Below are 16,609 nucleotides of genomic sequence, written 5' to 3' on the forward strand. Positions count from 1 at the left end.
CTTTAGGGGGAAGTGATCATGCAATATTGGAATTCAACATTATGGAAGCACAAGCAATAGAACACAAACTAGAGTCTTAAGATTTTAAGAGAGCTAATTTCAATAAACTTAGAGAGGGCTTGGGAAGGATTCCATGAATGAGAATCCTCAAGGGGAAAACAACTCAAGAAGCTTGGGAAATTTTGAAAAGTGAGATAATAAAAGCCCAGTCTAGCACAATACCAACAAAAAAGAAAAATAACAGCTCTCAAAAGAAACCAGCATGGCTGCGTAAAGAATTCTCTGATAAATTGAAAGATAAAAAGGACAAGTATAAAAAGTGGAAAGAGGGGCACATAACTAAAGCAGAATATCAGCAAATAGTCCGAGCCTGCAAAGATGAAGTGAGGAAAGCTAAGGCTCAAAATGAACTGAGGCTTGTGACCAAAGTCAAAAATAACAAAAAAAGCTTCTTTCAACATGTAAAAAACAAGAAAAAAGTTAAGGAAATGATTGGTCCATTAGTGGGGGAAAGTGGCAAAAAGTTGACAAGCAACAGGGAGAAAGCAGAACTATTTAACTTATTTTTTGCATCTATCTTTACACAAAGGGAAAAATCAGTCCAACCTATCAAAAACAGTACCATAAAAAATAGATTAGAAACACAAGTTATGATAGGCAAGAAAATGGTAAGTGAGCACCTATCCAGCCTAGATGAGTTCGAATCACCAGGACCAGATGGATTACACCCCAAGGTTCTCAAGGAACTGGCAGATGTGATCTCAGAAGCACTGAACTATATTTTTCAAAGATCCTGGAGCACTGGAAAACTACCAGAGGACTGGAAAAGAGCTGATGTAGTTCCCATCTTCAAAAAAGGGGGAAAAACAGATCCAGGAAACTACGGACCTATCAGCCTGACCTCAATACCTAGGACGATTCTGGAAAAGATAATCAAACAACAAATCAGCGAGCACCTAGAGGCAAACAAAGTCATTACTAAAAGCCAACATGGGTTTGTCAAAAACAGATTATGCCAGACAAATCTTATTGCATTCTTTGACCAAATGACAAAATTAGTAGACCAGAGGAATGCTGTGGATATAATTTACTTGGACTTCAGTAAGGCTTTTGATAAAGTAGATCACAACCTACTACTTTATAAGATAGAAAAATGTGGGTTAGACAGCATCACCACCAGATGGATTCATAGCTGGCTGACAGGCTGTACTCAGCGTGTGGTCCTCAATGGAACCACATCTACATGGAGGGAAGTGTGTAGTGGGGTGCTCCAGGGCTCTGTTCTAGACCCAGTGCTCTTCAATATCTTCATCAATGATTTGGACAAGGGGATAGATGGAGTACTCATCAAATTTGTAGACAACACCAAGCTGGCAGGAATAGCCAATACTCCAGAAGACAGGCTTAAGATACAGGAGGATCTGAACAAACTGGAACACTTGGTGCTATCTATCAAAATGAAATTCAGTGGTGAAAAAACTAAAGTTCTACATTTAGGCAAGAAAAACCAAATGTACTGGTATAGTATAGGTGGTACCTTGCTCAATAGTAGCAACTGTGATAGGGATCTCGGGGTCCTAGCAGACAATCACTTAGATATGAGCCAGCAGTGTGCTGCTGCAGCTGCCAAAAAAGCCAACACAGTGCTAGGCTGCATTAACAGAGGGATAGAATCAAGATCACGTGAAGTATTAATACCACTTTACAATGGCATGGTAAGGCCACACTTGGAATGCTCCATCCAGTTTTGATCACCACAATCTAAAAAAGATGTTGAGACTCTGGAAAGAGTACAGAGAAGAGCAACAAAGATGATTAAAGGTCTGGAGGCTAAAACATATAAGAAACAGCTGCTGGAATTGGGTATATCTAATTTAATGAAGAGAAGGACGAGGGGTGACATGATAGCAGTGTTCCAATATCTCAGGGGCTACCACAAAGAAGAGGGACTCAAGCTATTCTCCAAAGCACCCAAAGGCAGGACAAGAAGCAACAGATGGAAACTAATCAAGGAGAGAAGCAACCTAGAACTAAGGAGAAACTTCCTGACAGTCAGAACAATTAACCAGTGGAACAACCTGCCTCCAGAAGCTGTGAGTGCTCCAACACTGGAAGTTTTTAAGAAGAGACTGGACAGCCATTTGTCTGAAATGGTATAGGATTTCCTGCCTGAGCAGGGGGTTGGACTAGATGACCTCTAAGGTCCCTTCCAGATTATTATTGTTGTTGTTGTTGTTGTTTCTTCTTGTTGTTGTTGTTGTTGTTGTTGTTGTTATTATTATTATTATTATTATTATTATTATTATTATTATTATTATTATTATTATTATTATTATAAAAGATTGGAAGGTACTCCTTTATGGTAGACCTTGAATTACAATGGCAACTGAGACGAGAATTTCTGTCATTAAATGGCACAGCTATAAAGCATGACGTCATGTGACCACATTGCTTAGCAACAGCAATCCATGCAGCCCGTTGCCATTGTTAAGTGAGGAATGTGGGTCATTAAGTGAGCACCTCCTCACAATTACCTGTTGGCTTCCGAAAAGCAAAGTAAGTGGAGGGACCAGGTAACCTTCCCTGCAAGCTTCCTTGCAAGCTTCCTCATTGACTGCTTGTGCAAAGCCAGCAGGGAAGGTTGCAAATCTTGATCATGTGACCACTGGATGCTGCAACCACCATAAATGCCAGCTGGTTGCCAAGCGCCCAGCTCATGTGAGTGACTGCAGGGGTGCTGGGACAGTCCGAATTTCAAGGACAGGTCATAACCATCACTCCTTCAGTGTTGTTGTAACTTTGAATGGACTTTTCTATTTCTTTTCTTTTCTTCTTTTCTTATTTACTAATCACTCTTCTTTTACTTTACTTTACTTTTACTTTCCTTGTTTATAATTTGTATTGTTTTTATTTTGCAAAAAATAACAATGATTTAAAAGAATGCAGCTTTATCTCTTCTTTTTTTTTTCAAATTTCCAGGTGGGTCTAAAAAAGACATGGCTATTTAGCAAGACGTCCTTTGCTTCCATACGTTACAAAGCATTTTTTCCCCAAATCATTTTCAGAGCATGTCTAGTGTTAAAATACATCCCTTGGTAGGCAATACCAGAAATTATAGGGTCATTACCAAACAAGGTCTTCTGCTATATTTTCCATTAATAAATCCTAAGGTCTCAGTGGCTAATGGCCTGATGAGTCAATAAGCATTCAAACAGTTCTTTAAATATCTATTTCAAATATCTTAGGTCTTGACTAGAACCATAGAAGTTTATCTGATCTTTGTGATCAAGTAAGGAGACAGAAATGAGGGCCCTAAGACACTATAACAAGAAAATAAATAAAGCATAATAAATAATTAAAGCTCCCCTCGCTCACACACACATACATACGCTCCATTTTTGCTAGAGCATTCCTATGAGAAACATTGAAGGACAATATAGACTTTTTCATGGTAAACAGGAAAGGCCAATTACAAACAGCTGCTCCACAAAGTCAACTCAGAAATAAAGAAGGGCACAAATATCTACCTACACACCATGATAGCAACTAAATAAGGAACAGACCCCAAATCACCATCCCACACAATTACATCAGCAGTTTACTATGGAGTTGCTGCTCTATATTAAGTCTTATAGCTTGCTGATTTAGTAGGAAGAATCAATCAAAGGTAATGAAGTTCAAAGTTAATTGAAGAAGTTTCTAGAAATAGATATCAGATGACAACACACAGTACAGTGTACCAAATCTAAGTAAAACCAGAGTATTACGAATAAAATGAAGCAGCCTGTAATTACCTTCATCTTTAAGGACTTATTGGTAAAGGGCAAGACCACAGAACAAATCAGCCTGGAGTTCTGGGAAATGCTGGGCAACCTCCCAAACTTAAAGTGCATGAGTTTCTGTTAAGAAGGCAAGCCAATGAAACAGAAGTGCCAAGAAAAGGCAACATAAGGCAACATTACAAGGAAGGAGTTGAGGCTGAGGCACGGGGTGATGCCAAAGCTGAGCACAATCGCCCCATTTTTGTTCCTGTTGAACTTGGAAGACCTCGCAGAGGGCAAAACATCAAATCAAACCAAAAGGATTTCCAATTAGCACAGATAAATGGTGTGCATGCGTACGTCAATTACAAAACCGTTTTAGACATAGGAACCTGAGGCTCTCCAGATACTGGTCACCTACCAGAATCGCTTAACTTGTAGAATAATCCTAAAGCACTGGTATTGGGTCTGCAGTTGTGTGTGGCCTGCAAAGGCATTTTCGGCAGCCCTCAGTCCTCTTTTCAGAGTTGGATGATGTTGAGTTTGGTGCATTCACCACTGGTAACTGCCTACAAAGTCCCTGCAGTTTTCTTGGCAAGATTTCAGAAGTAGCTTTCTATTATATACCTAGAACAGGGGTCAGCAACCTGAAACAGTGAAAGAGCCACTCGGAACCGGTTCCCTCACAAAAGGAAAAACTGGGAGCCGCAAAAAATGTGTGCGCACGCGCGTACGTGCGCACATGCGCAGAACAGGGTTTCACTGAAGAGTGGAGCCAAGGCATGATATGCACCTACCCTGCATATTTGAACTGATTGGTAGAAATTTTTTAGTCCCACTTTTTTTTTTGAACTGCACATGGCAGAGGACTGGGAGCCACAGGAGATGGCTGAAAGAGCCGCATGCGGCTCCAGAGCCGCGGGTTGCAGACCTGTGACCTAGAACAAAGGAGAAATGTCCTGATGGAAACATAAACCAGTGGCATGGCTTGCATTCAGAAGCTGTGGGTGCTCCATCACTGGAGGCTTTTAAAGAGAGACCGGACAGCCATTTTTCTGAAATAATATAGGGTCTCTTGCTTGTGCCGGGGGTTGGACTACTAGAAGACACCCCCCCCCAAGGTCCCTTCCAACTCTGTTATTCTGCTATTCTGTTATTTATTGGCCCCTTCCTACAGCTAAGAGAGAGCGACTGGAACAAGTTCACCCAGGTGTTTTGTGCCTAAGGCAGGATAAGAACACGTGCTCTTGGTGCTTTAACTGACACACCAAACTGACTCTCAGCTGAGTTTAGTAGGTTAAAGTTAAATTGGATGATTTACAATTGGTTATGGGGAAATATATTGTTCAACTTACTAAAAACCTGAACACTGGGCGCTATCTAACAAAATGAAATTCAATGATGAAAAAAGTAAGGTTTTACATTTAGGCAAGAAAAACCAAATGCACAGGTATAGTATAGGGGGTACCTTGCTCAATAGTAGTAACTGTGAGAGGGATCTCGGAGTCCTAGTGGACAATCACTTCAATATGAGCCAGCAGTGTGCTGCAGCTGCTAAAAAAGCCAACACAGTGCTAGGCTGCATTAACAGAGGGCTAGAATCAAGATCACGTGAAGTACTAATACCACTTTACAACTAATACCACTTTACAATTCCAAGGCCACACTTGGAATACTGCATCCAGTTTTGGTCACCAAGATGTAAAAAAGATGTTGAGACTCTGGAAAGAGTACAGAGAAGAGCAACAAAGATGATTGGGGGACTGGAGGCTAAAACATATAGGGAACGGTTGCTGGAATTGGGTATGTGTAGTTTAACGAAGAGAAGAGTGAGGGGTGACATGATAGCAGTGTTCCAATATCTCAGGGGCTGCCACAAAGAAGAGGGAGTCAAGCTATTCTCCAAAGCACCTGAAAGCAGGACAAGAAGCAATGGATGGAAACTAATCAAGGAGAGAAGCAATCTAGAACTAAGGAGAAACTTCCTGACGGTTAGAACAATTAACCAGTGGAACAACCTGCCTCTAGAAGTGGTGAATACTCCAACACTGGAAGTTTGTAAGAAGAGACTGGACAGCCATTTGTCTGAAATGGTATAGGATTTCCTGCCTGAGCAGGGGGTTGGACTAGATGACCTCCAAGGTCGCTTCCAACTTTACTATTATGATTATAAAATAATGATGTTTTAAAGTACAGCTTTTACTCTAAATATGCCCATTTTCTGCTATAAAGTAACTATTTTCACAATGGAGAACCAATTTTTATTGGGAACAAACAGTTACCATTATTCTAAATCGACCAGCCCAAAACGAGGAGTTTTGCAGAAAGGATCATTATTCTCTATATTTTCAGCAATTCCACTGGTAATGATTTGTCATTTGGACTCTTTTCTATCCAGCTGACACAATTCAGCCAAACTGAAGGACTGGGCTTTTACTGTCCATCTCAAATATTAAACCCACAGGTCTATTTTATGTAAAACACTAAAACTTTGATTGTGGATTAATATGTTGTGCAAATCCTTACTGCAGTTTATTCAATGAACCATTATTAAACCATACTTGAGCAATGTGTGAACCAAATTAAAGATTAGATAGGGTTTACTGCTAGGAATTCTGAACAGGATTAACAGAGTAAAAGAAACGGAAAATACATTTTGCCCTTTTTCTTTAATGTAACATTTTAATGATTACTAATATATTTGAATACAGGCAGTCCTCGACTTACGCCCACAACTGAGTCCAAAATTTCTGGTGCTAAGGGAGACATTTGTTAAGTGAGTTTTGCTCCATTTTGCGACCTTTCTTGCCACAGTTGTCAAGTGACACTGCAGTTAAGTAACACTGCAGATAATAACACAGCTGTTAAGCGAATCTGGCTTCCCCATTGACTTTGCTTCTTAAAAGGTCGCAAAAGGGGATCACATGAACTCGGGCACACTGCAACCATCATAAATAGGAGTCAGTTGCCAAGCATCTCAATTTTGATCACATGATGCTACAATGTTTCTAAGTGTGAAAAATGGTCATAAGTCAATTTTTTCCAGTGCCGTTGTAACTTTGAACGGTCAGTAAATGAACTGTTTTAAGTCAAGGACTACTTGTAGAAGCAAATCAATAGTTGCTTCATAGATCACATGATTTGTTTCAAACAGGGTATGTTCAGTAAGCCATAATAATTAGCTGATGATCACATATTATGTTAAATTATAAACAATGATTTATAAACTATGGTTTCGTACAATGGTTGAACCTATGAAATTTCCTTCACTTTAAAACTTAATTTCCTCATCTTGTCTAAATGATTGCTAAATGCAATTTTTTCTATTTGTAAGTGATATTTCTTGAAATTTATCATATTAAAAATTAAAATTGATGCATTGATAGAATAAGTATTTATTGAAAGACAAAAATAACATTAAATCATGATATATTAACATAAATAAGGTATTTTCATGAAGCACCTATAGTTTTAACAAACAAAGTAATGAGAAGAGTGACATTGTCTTAAAATTTTCAAATACATTCAAGTAGTTTGAGTTTGCAAATCCCTGAGATGGGGACCTTCAGTGGTCCTTGGGCCACATTTTAAGAAACAGTGTCTAGAACACAGGTCTGCAACCCACGGCTCCGGAGCCGCATGCGGCTCTTTCAGCCGTTTCCTGCAGCTCCCGGTCCTCTGCCATATTTATTTATTTATTTATTTGCAGTCCAAAAAAAAAAAAAGCGGGACTAAAAAAGTTCAACCAATCAATTCAAATATGCAGGGTAGGTGCATATCTTGCCTTGGCTCTACTCTTCAGTCAAACCTTGTTCTGCGCATGTGCGCATGGATGCCCATGCGCACATATTTTTTGCAGCTCCCAGTTTTTCCTTTTGTGAGGGAACCGGTTCCGAGTGGCTCTTTCACCCCTGGTCTAGAACCACCTAACTAACCTCACCTTCAGTGCACAATTCAACTCATATTTTCAAACTTAAAACAGCAAAGCCTGAAGGACTGGACTAATATACTTCCAACACCTTCTGTAAGGTATATGGCTCCCTCCTTTCACTTTTATGGCAAGAGATATTTCCTCTGAGAGTTTCACAACAGATACAAATAAAGTTAAAATATTTCCTTTAAGGTAAGCAGTATTGTACTCAAAAAGGAAAAAGTGATGAATTACCACAAGGATTCTATCTGCATTGTTTCATAGCCATTTTCCTCTTGTTCTGACATATTTCCAAGTGCTTTCCACTAATAAGGAAAAACTTCCTGATGGTAAGAGCTGTACAATAGGGGATTAACGGGCACATAGAAGCTGTGTTTTCTCCACTTCTGGAGATTTTTAAAAAGAGACAAGAGAACCATATCTCACGGATAGTTTAATTGGTCCCTTCCAACTGTATATTTTTGTGACTATATGATTCTATGCCATGTGCAAATGCTAAGAGATTAAATCAGATTTTTTTAAACCTGGCATCCTCCAGATAAAACATTTTTTCTGCAAAGTGGAATTCTGAAAGTTGTAGTCCTAGTATAACTGCAATACCTCAGGAGGGAGAAAGCAGACTGAATAAAAAACCAGAAATAATAGAGCTGGTCACTCCCCCCCCACTCTCTCTCAGCCAATTGTTTTGTCAGTCAATTCTTATTTCAGCATTGGCAATGGCTTAGGAGGCTCTGCCATACCTGAAGAATTATTTATTTATTTATTTATGGGCTTATATAGCCACCTATCTCACATGATGACTCTAGGAGGCTCACAACACTCCATTAAAAATAGCTATAAACAAAATTACTCTTACCCCCCTCCCCCCCAGGCACAAGACCAACCATCTTCAGGGGTCAGCCACTACCCTAGCTCAATGCTTGGGGGAAGAGTGAGGTCATCACAGCCTAGAGGGGTAGGAATGCCTCAGATCTCAGCTGGGAGACTGTTCAAAAGGGCTGGGAGGAGGCACCAATAATTTATAACAGGGAGGTTTCAAACTGGTTTCTACAGAATCCTGGGATTCCAAAAAGGACTTGAATGGGATAGGGAGAACTTGTCTCTGGAGAGCTCTTTTTCCCTTACTTCAGTGTAGAGATCTTTTCTCCCTTAGTTTCTACACAAAATTTCTCACAAGGGATTAAGGGAGAAAAACTCATTGCAAGGGATGGACTCCTTAATCACATAGGTACAGGCGAAGAGAGAGGGTTTATCATGGGACATATCATCTAACGTTCAGAGGCCGCAACCCTTGGGGTCCCAAGGTTTATTTTTTTAAAAAGAGCAGATTCTGCAGTCTGAAAAAGTTTGGGAAAGCTATGTTTAAGGGGATGAAGAGACAGGCTGTGTGGTATACATAGCTCTGTCTTCCAAGACATAATAGCTGTGTGGGGTAAAGATCATCCTGGGAACTACCATTATGTCTCCACCTCCGATGACTATTGCCTATTTCTTACCTAATTGTAGGGTTGATTTACAACCAGAAGCAAAAATATATGACATGATACAGGTAAACCTGCCACGAAGAACTTTTTAATAGAGTTCTTTCTCCAGCAACAAGAAGTGATTGTAATATTAGACTCTTCATGAACTTGCACGACTGAACTTTAGACAGACAGAGGCAAAGATGATTTCCCCCCTCCCTCAGATTAAGGTCACAAAAGTTCTAACATATACTTAAAGCTGGCCCTTTATTTTCTTTTCTGGAGAAATCAGGGTCTATGCTAGAAAAATGATTTTTTGTAAAAGGGTGGAAAAGGCTGTTAAGTGTCCTTTCAAGATACTTTTTTTATCCTATTTCACCTCCTCCCAGCTCTTAAGTAGCACATCGGAATGCCTCTGACAGCCACCAGTGAAATACAGAACAAGCATGCTTACTTAATTAGGTGTCTTTCCTTGTTACTCACATTTCATCCATGGCAAGTCTGGCAAACTGCAAAGCCCACAATGCTGTGATGGGGGCGTAATGTGTGGGCTGAAACTGTAAAAGTTGCTTTCAGTGCAGGGGTTTTAAAAATGCATGTGCAAGACTTTATTTTGCCTTGGTTAACAAGCCTACCAAGGTATGCTGTTGAGTCAGATAGGTACAGCATTGGGACACACACACACACACACCTCTCAATCTTGGGGGCTTGGTCACAATCCAGTCAAAACTATATCATTATTATATGTCTTGCATATATATAAGTAACCCAGACTGCCCGTTATCTTGCAGAGTACAATAAAAGAGATCCCAATCCTCAGTAGATTGCAACTTAAAAATGCCCCCAAAGAAACTTGCAAGCTAAAATCTGAGACAAGGAAAGAAAAACTTTGGAGAGAAAAAGGAGTTGAGGGTGATATATGTAATTTTCAAAGGTATGTGCTTAGGCTGAGTTACAGGAGGACAGGAGGATATAGGAATATGTTCCCACTCAGGTCTGAGGACCATTCCTGCCAAATCAAGTTTTCTGTTGTATTGTTGAAGGTACCAGTTCTTCTGTAGTAATGAAATGTAGCACCTGAGCTTTTAAATTGAATGGAGTGCTAGAGCTATTCTTAAAATAATTTGCTTCCTGAAATTTGCTTCCTGAAATGTGATCACGCTGATGCCAATAATCATGGTCTTCACAAAAGAGTACAAATGCTTCTGAAAGGAATATTGTTTCCTATATTTATTTAAAGAGTTTTACTAAAATGCAGCTGTAAAATATTATGCAAATCCAACTACCCAGTCAAATATTACTTATTTTAGAAAACGTTGCTTAAGTCTGGCTTATTGTATGGTATAACCCTAGCAAATGTGACTTACTCATCCAATATGTTGAAAACTATATATTGTGTAAAGGTAAAGGTAAAGGTTCCCCCGCACATGCGTGCTAGTCGTTTCCAACTCTAGGGGCCGGTGCTCATCTCCATTTCAAAGCCGAAGAGCCAGCGCTTGTCTGAGGACATCTCCATGGTCATGTGGCCGGCATGACTAGACGCCAAAGGTGCACGGAACGCTATTACCTTCCCACCATAGTGGTCCCTATTTTTCTACTTGCATTTTTGATAGATAAGAACTGCTGAGTCAGGATGGAGGGAATACTCCAAGCAGAAAGTACAGTAACCTTAAAAGTTGCTCATCAAAACATAATAGCCATATTTGGTTCAACAATTACAAGAAATAAAAGCTAGCTTGGAGGCAGCAGCATAAAGATTCTACCAAAGTAGAAACCAAGGAGATCCATATGGTAGATGAATTGGCTTTTTTAAAACTGAGATTTTTTTTCTTTCAGAATTCCATAGGATCTTTCTTTTTCAAATAAAACATCACGCACAGCAATGCTGCGTTATGTGTACCACCACTGGTGGTGCTTAGGATTGCCCTAGGTAAGATGCAATTCTCTACTCCAAATCTATGCTCAGGAGAGAGAAGAGAGCAAACAAAGAGCAGTGGAGAAAGCAATCTCCAAGCCAAGTATTCTGAAGCAGTACCGATCGGGAACAACCAGAATGGCATTTCCCAATATACGTACAGGAAAAGACTCTTGCTATTGACAGGTGTCCATGGGGTGAGGTTATAAAAGGCAAGACAGCAACAATATTGGAGCCCTCTCTTTTTTATGTGTGTCACACTTTTTGATGATCCCTTTTTTTTTGGCTGGCACAAGAAAGAGGTTAGGACTTGGGAATGGCTGGTGATCAGAGAAAGAGAAGTGGTGCCATCTATGAGACATTGTCCAGATTTGGGTAGCCATCATATTTGAATTGTATGGAGATTATCATTAGACTGAGATACAGTTCTTTGCAATATGCAACTCTGTTGTAAACAGATCTTTGATTTCCTTTTAAATTAGAAGCCAGTTGGTGAAATAGAATCACAAACTTTTTCCCATGAATTAATATCACATCTCTCTTAGTGATGAAATCATTTATTATTTCAAGTTTTAGTTACAGCAGGATTATTAAATTATCACCGCATTTACAAATTGCAATTCATAAATAGAATAACATAATGCTAGTTATCATAAAATATATATTTCTTGGAAAAGGGCAAGCTTTTTATTTCTACCCTGGTAGAATTCTTGACAGTATTATTGGTGAGACCTAAGAAACAAAAGGGTCAAGAGCCACTGATGCAAATATCTGTTCTCTCACCAAAGGTGGAATTATTCAGAAACAAAATGGACTGAGAACCCTATCTGCTTTATTCCGAAATCATCGCTAGTGTAAAATATGAAGGAAAGTGGAATTAACCAGGTGGTGGTTGCAATAGAGCAGTACTGCATAATTTACCTCCCCCCCAGTATCAAAAATCAGTGCAAGAGTAACAAAGGAAGAGAGTGGGATAATGTGTCTATGTTTCAGAAACTTAAGGCAGGAATGCATATATACCCCAAGAAACAGATTCCATCAAAGGATCACTTTACCAAGACAATCTGAACAGAACGTTCACTGAGCTTCATAGAAATGTGCTTAACTTCTTGTCATTTAGCAGAAAATGAAACAGAAGTGTAGTAAATCTATGTGGTTTTCTAGATGAAGAGAAGTTCACCCAAGGAAAATATGTAGGTGTAGATAGATAGGATTAAAAATTTTGATAAATTCTATACAGTAAAAGGGCTTGCGTGTCTACAAACAAAAGAAACTTGCTTCACAAGGTACAAATAGCAAATGTTAATGATTGTGCCTGAGGTGATTTTTTTTTTCTTCTGGAATGCAACTCTCCGGTACTATACCTTGAGATTCTTTGTATTTTTGCCTTGCTTATGTTAACAAAATGCTATTGATTTTTTTTAAAAAACCATTATTTTACTTTTTTAAAATTGTGGACTGCCCAAAGTCATGTATATGAAATGGGTAGCCTATGAATTTACTAGATAAATAAGTACTCTAAGTGATGGAAGGCTAGGATTTGGATAACTGCACTTCAAATTTTAATTTGTATTTTGACAGCAACATGAAAGCAAATGATCCATGCAGCCATGAGCCCACTACTAAAAGAAAATTACTTTCAGTTAAAAAAAAATACATTCCTGCTTTTGATCTCGATTTTTTACAAGCCTGCTCTATTCCCTTTTATACAATCCTCACACTTTCTTTCACTTTCCAAAGGCTGTTGGGGTACATTTTGGGTGAAGAGTTGGTTAGATGCAAAGATATACTATGGATAAGGCTGGAGCCAAATATAGACTTCCCACATTTGAGCCCTACTCCCAAATAAGTCTAAACAAATGGTCTTTTTCCTTCTTTTGCAGATACAGATCAATGTGGGGAAGAAGTTTCATGGCAAACTATATAGGTAGAGAATGCAACTATGCAACAGGTCTATCTTTTAATTCCATCCACAGTATCAAAGAAAATTGGGAATAGAAGTCTCAATATGACAAATGTAAAACAACAATGACCATGAGCAGCTGAGACACTCTAATTTCAGCCTGGGAGATCTGGGTTGAAGTTCTTGCCACACTAAGATTCATGGGACAGCAGGATTTAAGCCCTATTAATAAAAGCAAATAAAACAGGAATGGCAAAGCCACAGCTACTCAGGCAACCCATAAATCACTTGTGAACAAAACCTGTGTTTTGTTTAGGTAACTTCTTTTGATTGTGCTTCTGATCCAGAGTGCTGGAGAAAGCAGTCACTTGGTCCGATTCCATTGGGAACATCTTACTTTGCCAACCAAAAGGAAAAGGTATTTTCAGAATAATTCAACACAGATATAAGGTAGACTTTCCACAAAAGCTCAGGCCTTAAATAAAACTGTTAAAATTTCAAAAGGCACTAGCAGGCTCAGAAGAATAGAACAGAATAGGAGCTGGAAGGGACCTTGGAGGTCTTCTAGTCCAGCCCCATGCTCAAGCAGGAGAACCTAACTTTGGATTCTTTCCAAATTGCAGCACAGACATTGAAGTTAAAAGTTTCTACACTACTCAAGTGGTTATTTATTGAAGGCTTGTGGATTCTGAGAAATTGAGTAAAACTATAAGGAAAGCTCAGTGGGTTAGGATGCTGAGCTTGTTGATCAGAAGGTCGGCAGTTTGGCGGGTCGAATCCCGAGTGCTGCATAACAGAGTGAGCGCCTGTTACTCGTCCCAGCTTCTGCCAACCTAGCAGTTCGAAAGCACGTAAAAATGCAAGTAGAAAAATAGGGACCACTACAGTGGGAAGGTAACAGCGTTCCGTGCGCCTTTGGCGTCTAGTCATGCCGGCCACATGACCACGGAGACGTCCTCGGACAAGCGCTGGCTCTTCGGCTTTGAAACGGAGATGAGCACCAGCCCCTAGAGTCGGAAACGACTAGCACGCATGTGCAGGGGAACCTTTACCTTTTTATAAGGAAAGAACAGAACAAGTAGAGGTAATGCTCCCCTATCTAACTGAAAAATAGACGTATTTTTTTTCCTTCTGGAAGGCAGCTCCAGCACTATAATCGGAGAAGATCTGAGCGTTCACTTTGTACAACTGCACACGGTTGGACAGCAACGCTGCTGCAGCACTAGATGAGTTTCTTGAGTTCGATCAAGCACGAAGGGTCCACACGTTCCCCCTGCTCTCCCTCGGGCAGCCAGTGTGTGTGTGTGTGTGGGGGGGGGTTCAGCCCTTCTTCTCCTTTTCTAACCTCCAAATTGTACCACTACCCGGGACGCTTAAAGCGATCCTCGGAACGATCACGCGGTGCGGAGTTTTCGGTTTGAAAAAAAAAATCTCTGAATAAATTGGCGATGGGAAGTCACAAGGGAGCGGAAATTTGCCACGACAGAGCGGCTTCAACTTTTGACAGGACACGCGGCTGCGGTTGCTCGGAAGGGCGGGAGGAGGAGGAGGAGGAGGAGGAGGAGGAGGAAGAGGCAGAACTGCAGGACTTCGGTAACCGACGCCCAGACCTGGAGGGCAAGAGGCGGCTGGTCTGACTTTGGGGAAGGAAGAAGCGTCGGGATTCGAACAGGGAAAGAGCACGGCGGCTGAAGGCTTCCCCGCGCCCGCGCCCTCCCCTCCCCCGAAGAAAAGGATGGGAAGAAGCCGGTACCTGTTTTACCCACGGCGCCCTGTCCCAGCACCACCAGCCTGAGAGTCCGCGCGGGGGTCAAGCTGACGGCTCTGCGCAGCGGCCGCGGGAAACTCATGGCGAGGCCGGCGCTCGACGGCTGGCAGGACGCGTGAGGGGATAAAACCGCTGCTCGCTGTCACCGGGAACCCCATCCACCGCCCGGGTTCCGGAGCTCAAGCCATTCGGCACTGGGGCGTCGACGGCTGTGTGAGGAGGGGGCGTGGAGCTCCGCCCAGGAGGGGCTGGGCGGCGCCGTCGGCTCCTCCTGGGATCGCGCGTAACCCACTTCTGGGGCCGCTGACCCCGCCCCTCGCACGCGAGAGAGGCTACGGCGCACAGAAAAGGAGTGCGGGGGGGGGGGGGCGCGCGCGCGGGAGAAGCTGGGGCCGTCGGGCGAGCCCCGCTGCAGCGCCCTCAAAACTAGCCCTTAAACTCATTCGCCACGGCAAGCAAAAGGGAAGCTGGCCCTGGCTGCGCCCTTCTCAGTCTCCGTTTCTGGGCTCTAGGTTTTAGATTAGTGGGGGGCGCGGGACCTCCGCACAAAGTGTATGTCCTGTGTGTATTGGAGGGGGGGGCGGCGGTTTGCTGCCGCTGTTGCCCCGCGTGGCTCCGAGGCGCTGTGGAGAGTCTCAGTCATCCAAGTCATAATTTTATGGAACCAGCTGCCGGTCGAGCTCCGGACGGCACCGGACCTTTGCTCTTTCCGACGCGGTCTGAAGACCCACTTATTCGAGCAAGCTGGCCTGGCCTGATGGGGGGATTTTAGGGTTCTTAATGGGTTTTTATACTGTATTGTTTTACTGGGCGATTATTTAATTCTCTTTTTAATTTTTGTATTTGCTATTTATATGTGCCCTGTTCACCGCCCTGAGTCCCTCGGGAGAAGGGCGGCATATAAATTTAATAAATAATAATAATAATTGTCTCGACGGTGCCTTTTTTTTGTTGTTGCACAACAACTTTATTGATTAGCCCTTCTCAATTAGCCCTTCTCTACAAAGTTCCAGCAACAAACCGTCACCAAAACTAGATAAAAGCAATCCGAAATGGAATTTGATAAAATACAATTTCAAATGGAATTAAAATAGAATTTAAGTTAAAATAGTAATAAAATACAAATTTAAGATATAGATAAAATATTATATTTTATATTATATTATATTTTATATTATATTATTTTATATTATTATATTTTATATTATATTATATTTCGGAGTCGCCCTTACAATCTACCCCAATCAGTCCCACATATGCAGATCTTAACTTTTTTTGAAAAGGCAACTGGACTGGGTTTTTGGTTTGGTTTTTTTCCCCCCTTGAGGAAGACGTTTCACTTCTCATCCAAGAAGCTTCATCGGTTCTGGCCCGATGAAGCTTCTTGGATGGGAAGCAAAACATCTTCCTCACAAGGAGAAAAAAAAAAAACACCCGCCCAGTTGCCTTTGGAAAAAGCTGGGTTCGAGCGCATCCAAGAACTGGTCGAAACGCACCCTCTGCCCTAGGCTGAAGTCTTCCAAGGTCCGAGACAACAGGAACTACTGCAGCCACGACTACAGAGCTTATACTGTATTTGCACTTCTCTGGAGGGCGGGCAGGTCAGGCAGGGGAGGTGCGTTACTTCATCCTTTCTCCTATTATCCAATTTAAATGAAGGATTGGGAGTACCTACCGTGCTTTTACGGTTGGTTTAGCCACGATTTATTGAATAAACCACGGTTGGGGTGTATAAGACGCTAGCTCATCGTTTATGGTATCCGCTTGCCAGATCTCCCACAGTTGGTTGTTTTTGTGATGGTTACTAATAACTGAAATTAATGACATACATCAACTTCTCCAGAAGACTAAATTGTTAATAGAATGTT

The 16,609-nt window shown here is 41.2% G+C and overlaps 1 protein-coding gene across 1 annotated transcript in view; it reads right to left on the reverse strand.

Moving 5' to 3' along the window:
- Positions 1 to 15,067, reverse strand: part of LOC308659304 (ras-related and estrogen-regulated growth inhibitor-like) — a 39,650-nt gene extending 24,583 nt beyond the window's left edge. Inside the window, exon 1 of the mRNA XM_081312817.1 lies at positions 14,727 to 15,067. Within this exon, the coding sequence (XP_081168943.1) occupies positions 14,727 to 14,823 (97 nt within the window). The 5' untranslated portion in view covers positions 14,824 to 15,067. The remainder of the gene's footprint in view (positions 1 to 14,726) is intronic.
- Between the last annotated feature and the right edge of the window lie 1,542 nt (positions 15,068 to 16,609).

The sequence above is a fragment of the Vipera berus genome (genome assembly GCF_964194415.1).
Source record: "Vipera berus genome assembly, chromosome: 1".
NCBI lineage: Eukaryota > Metazoa > Chordata > Lepidosauria > Squamata > Viperidae > Vipera > Vipera berus.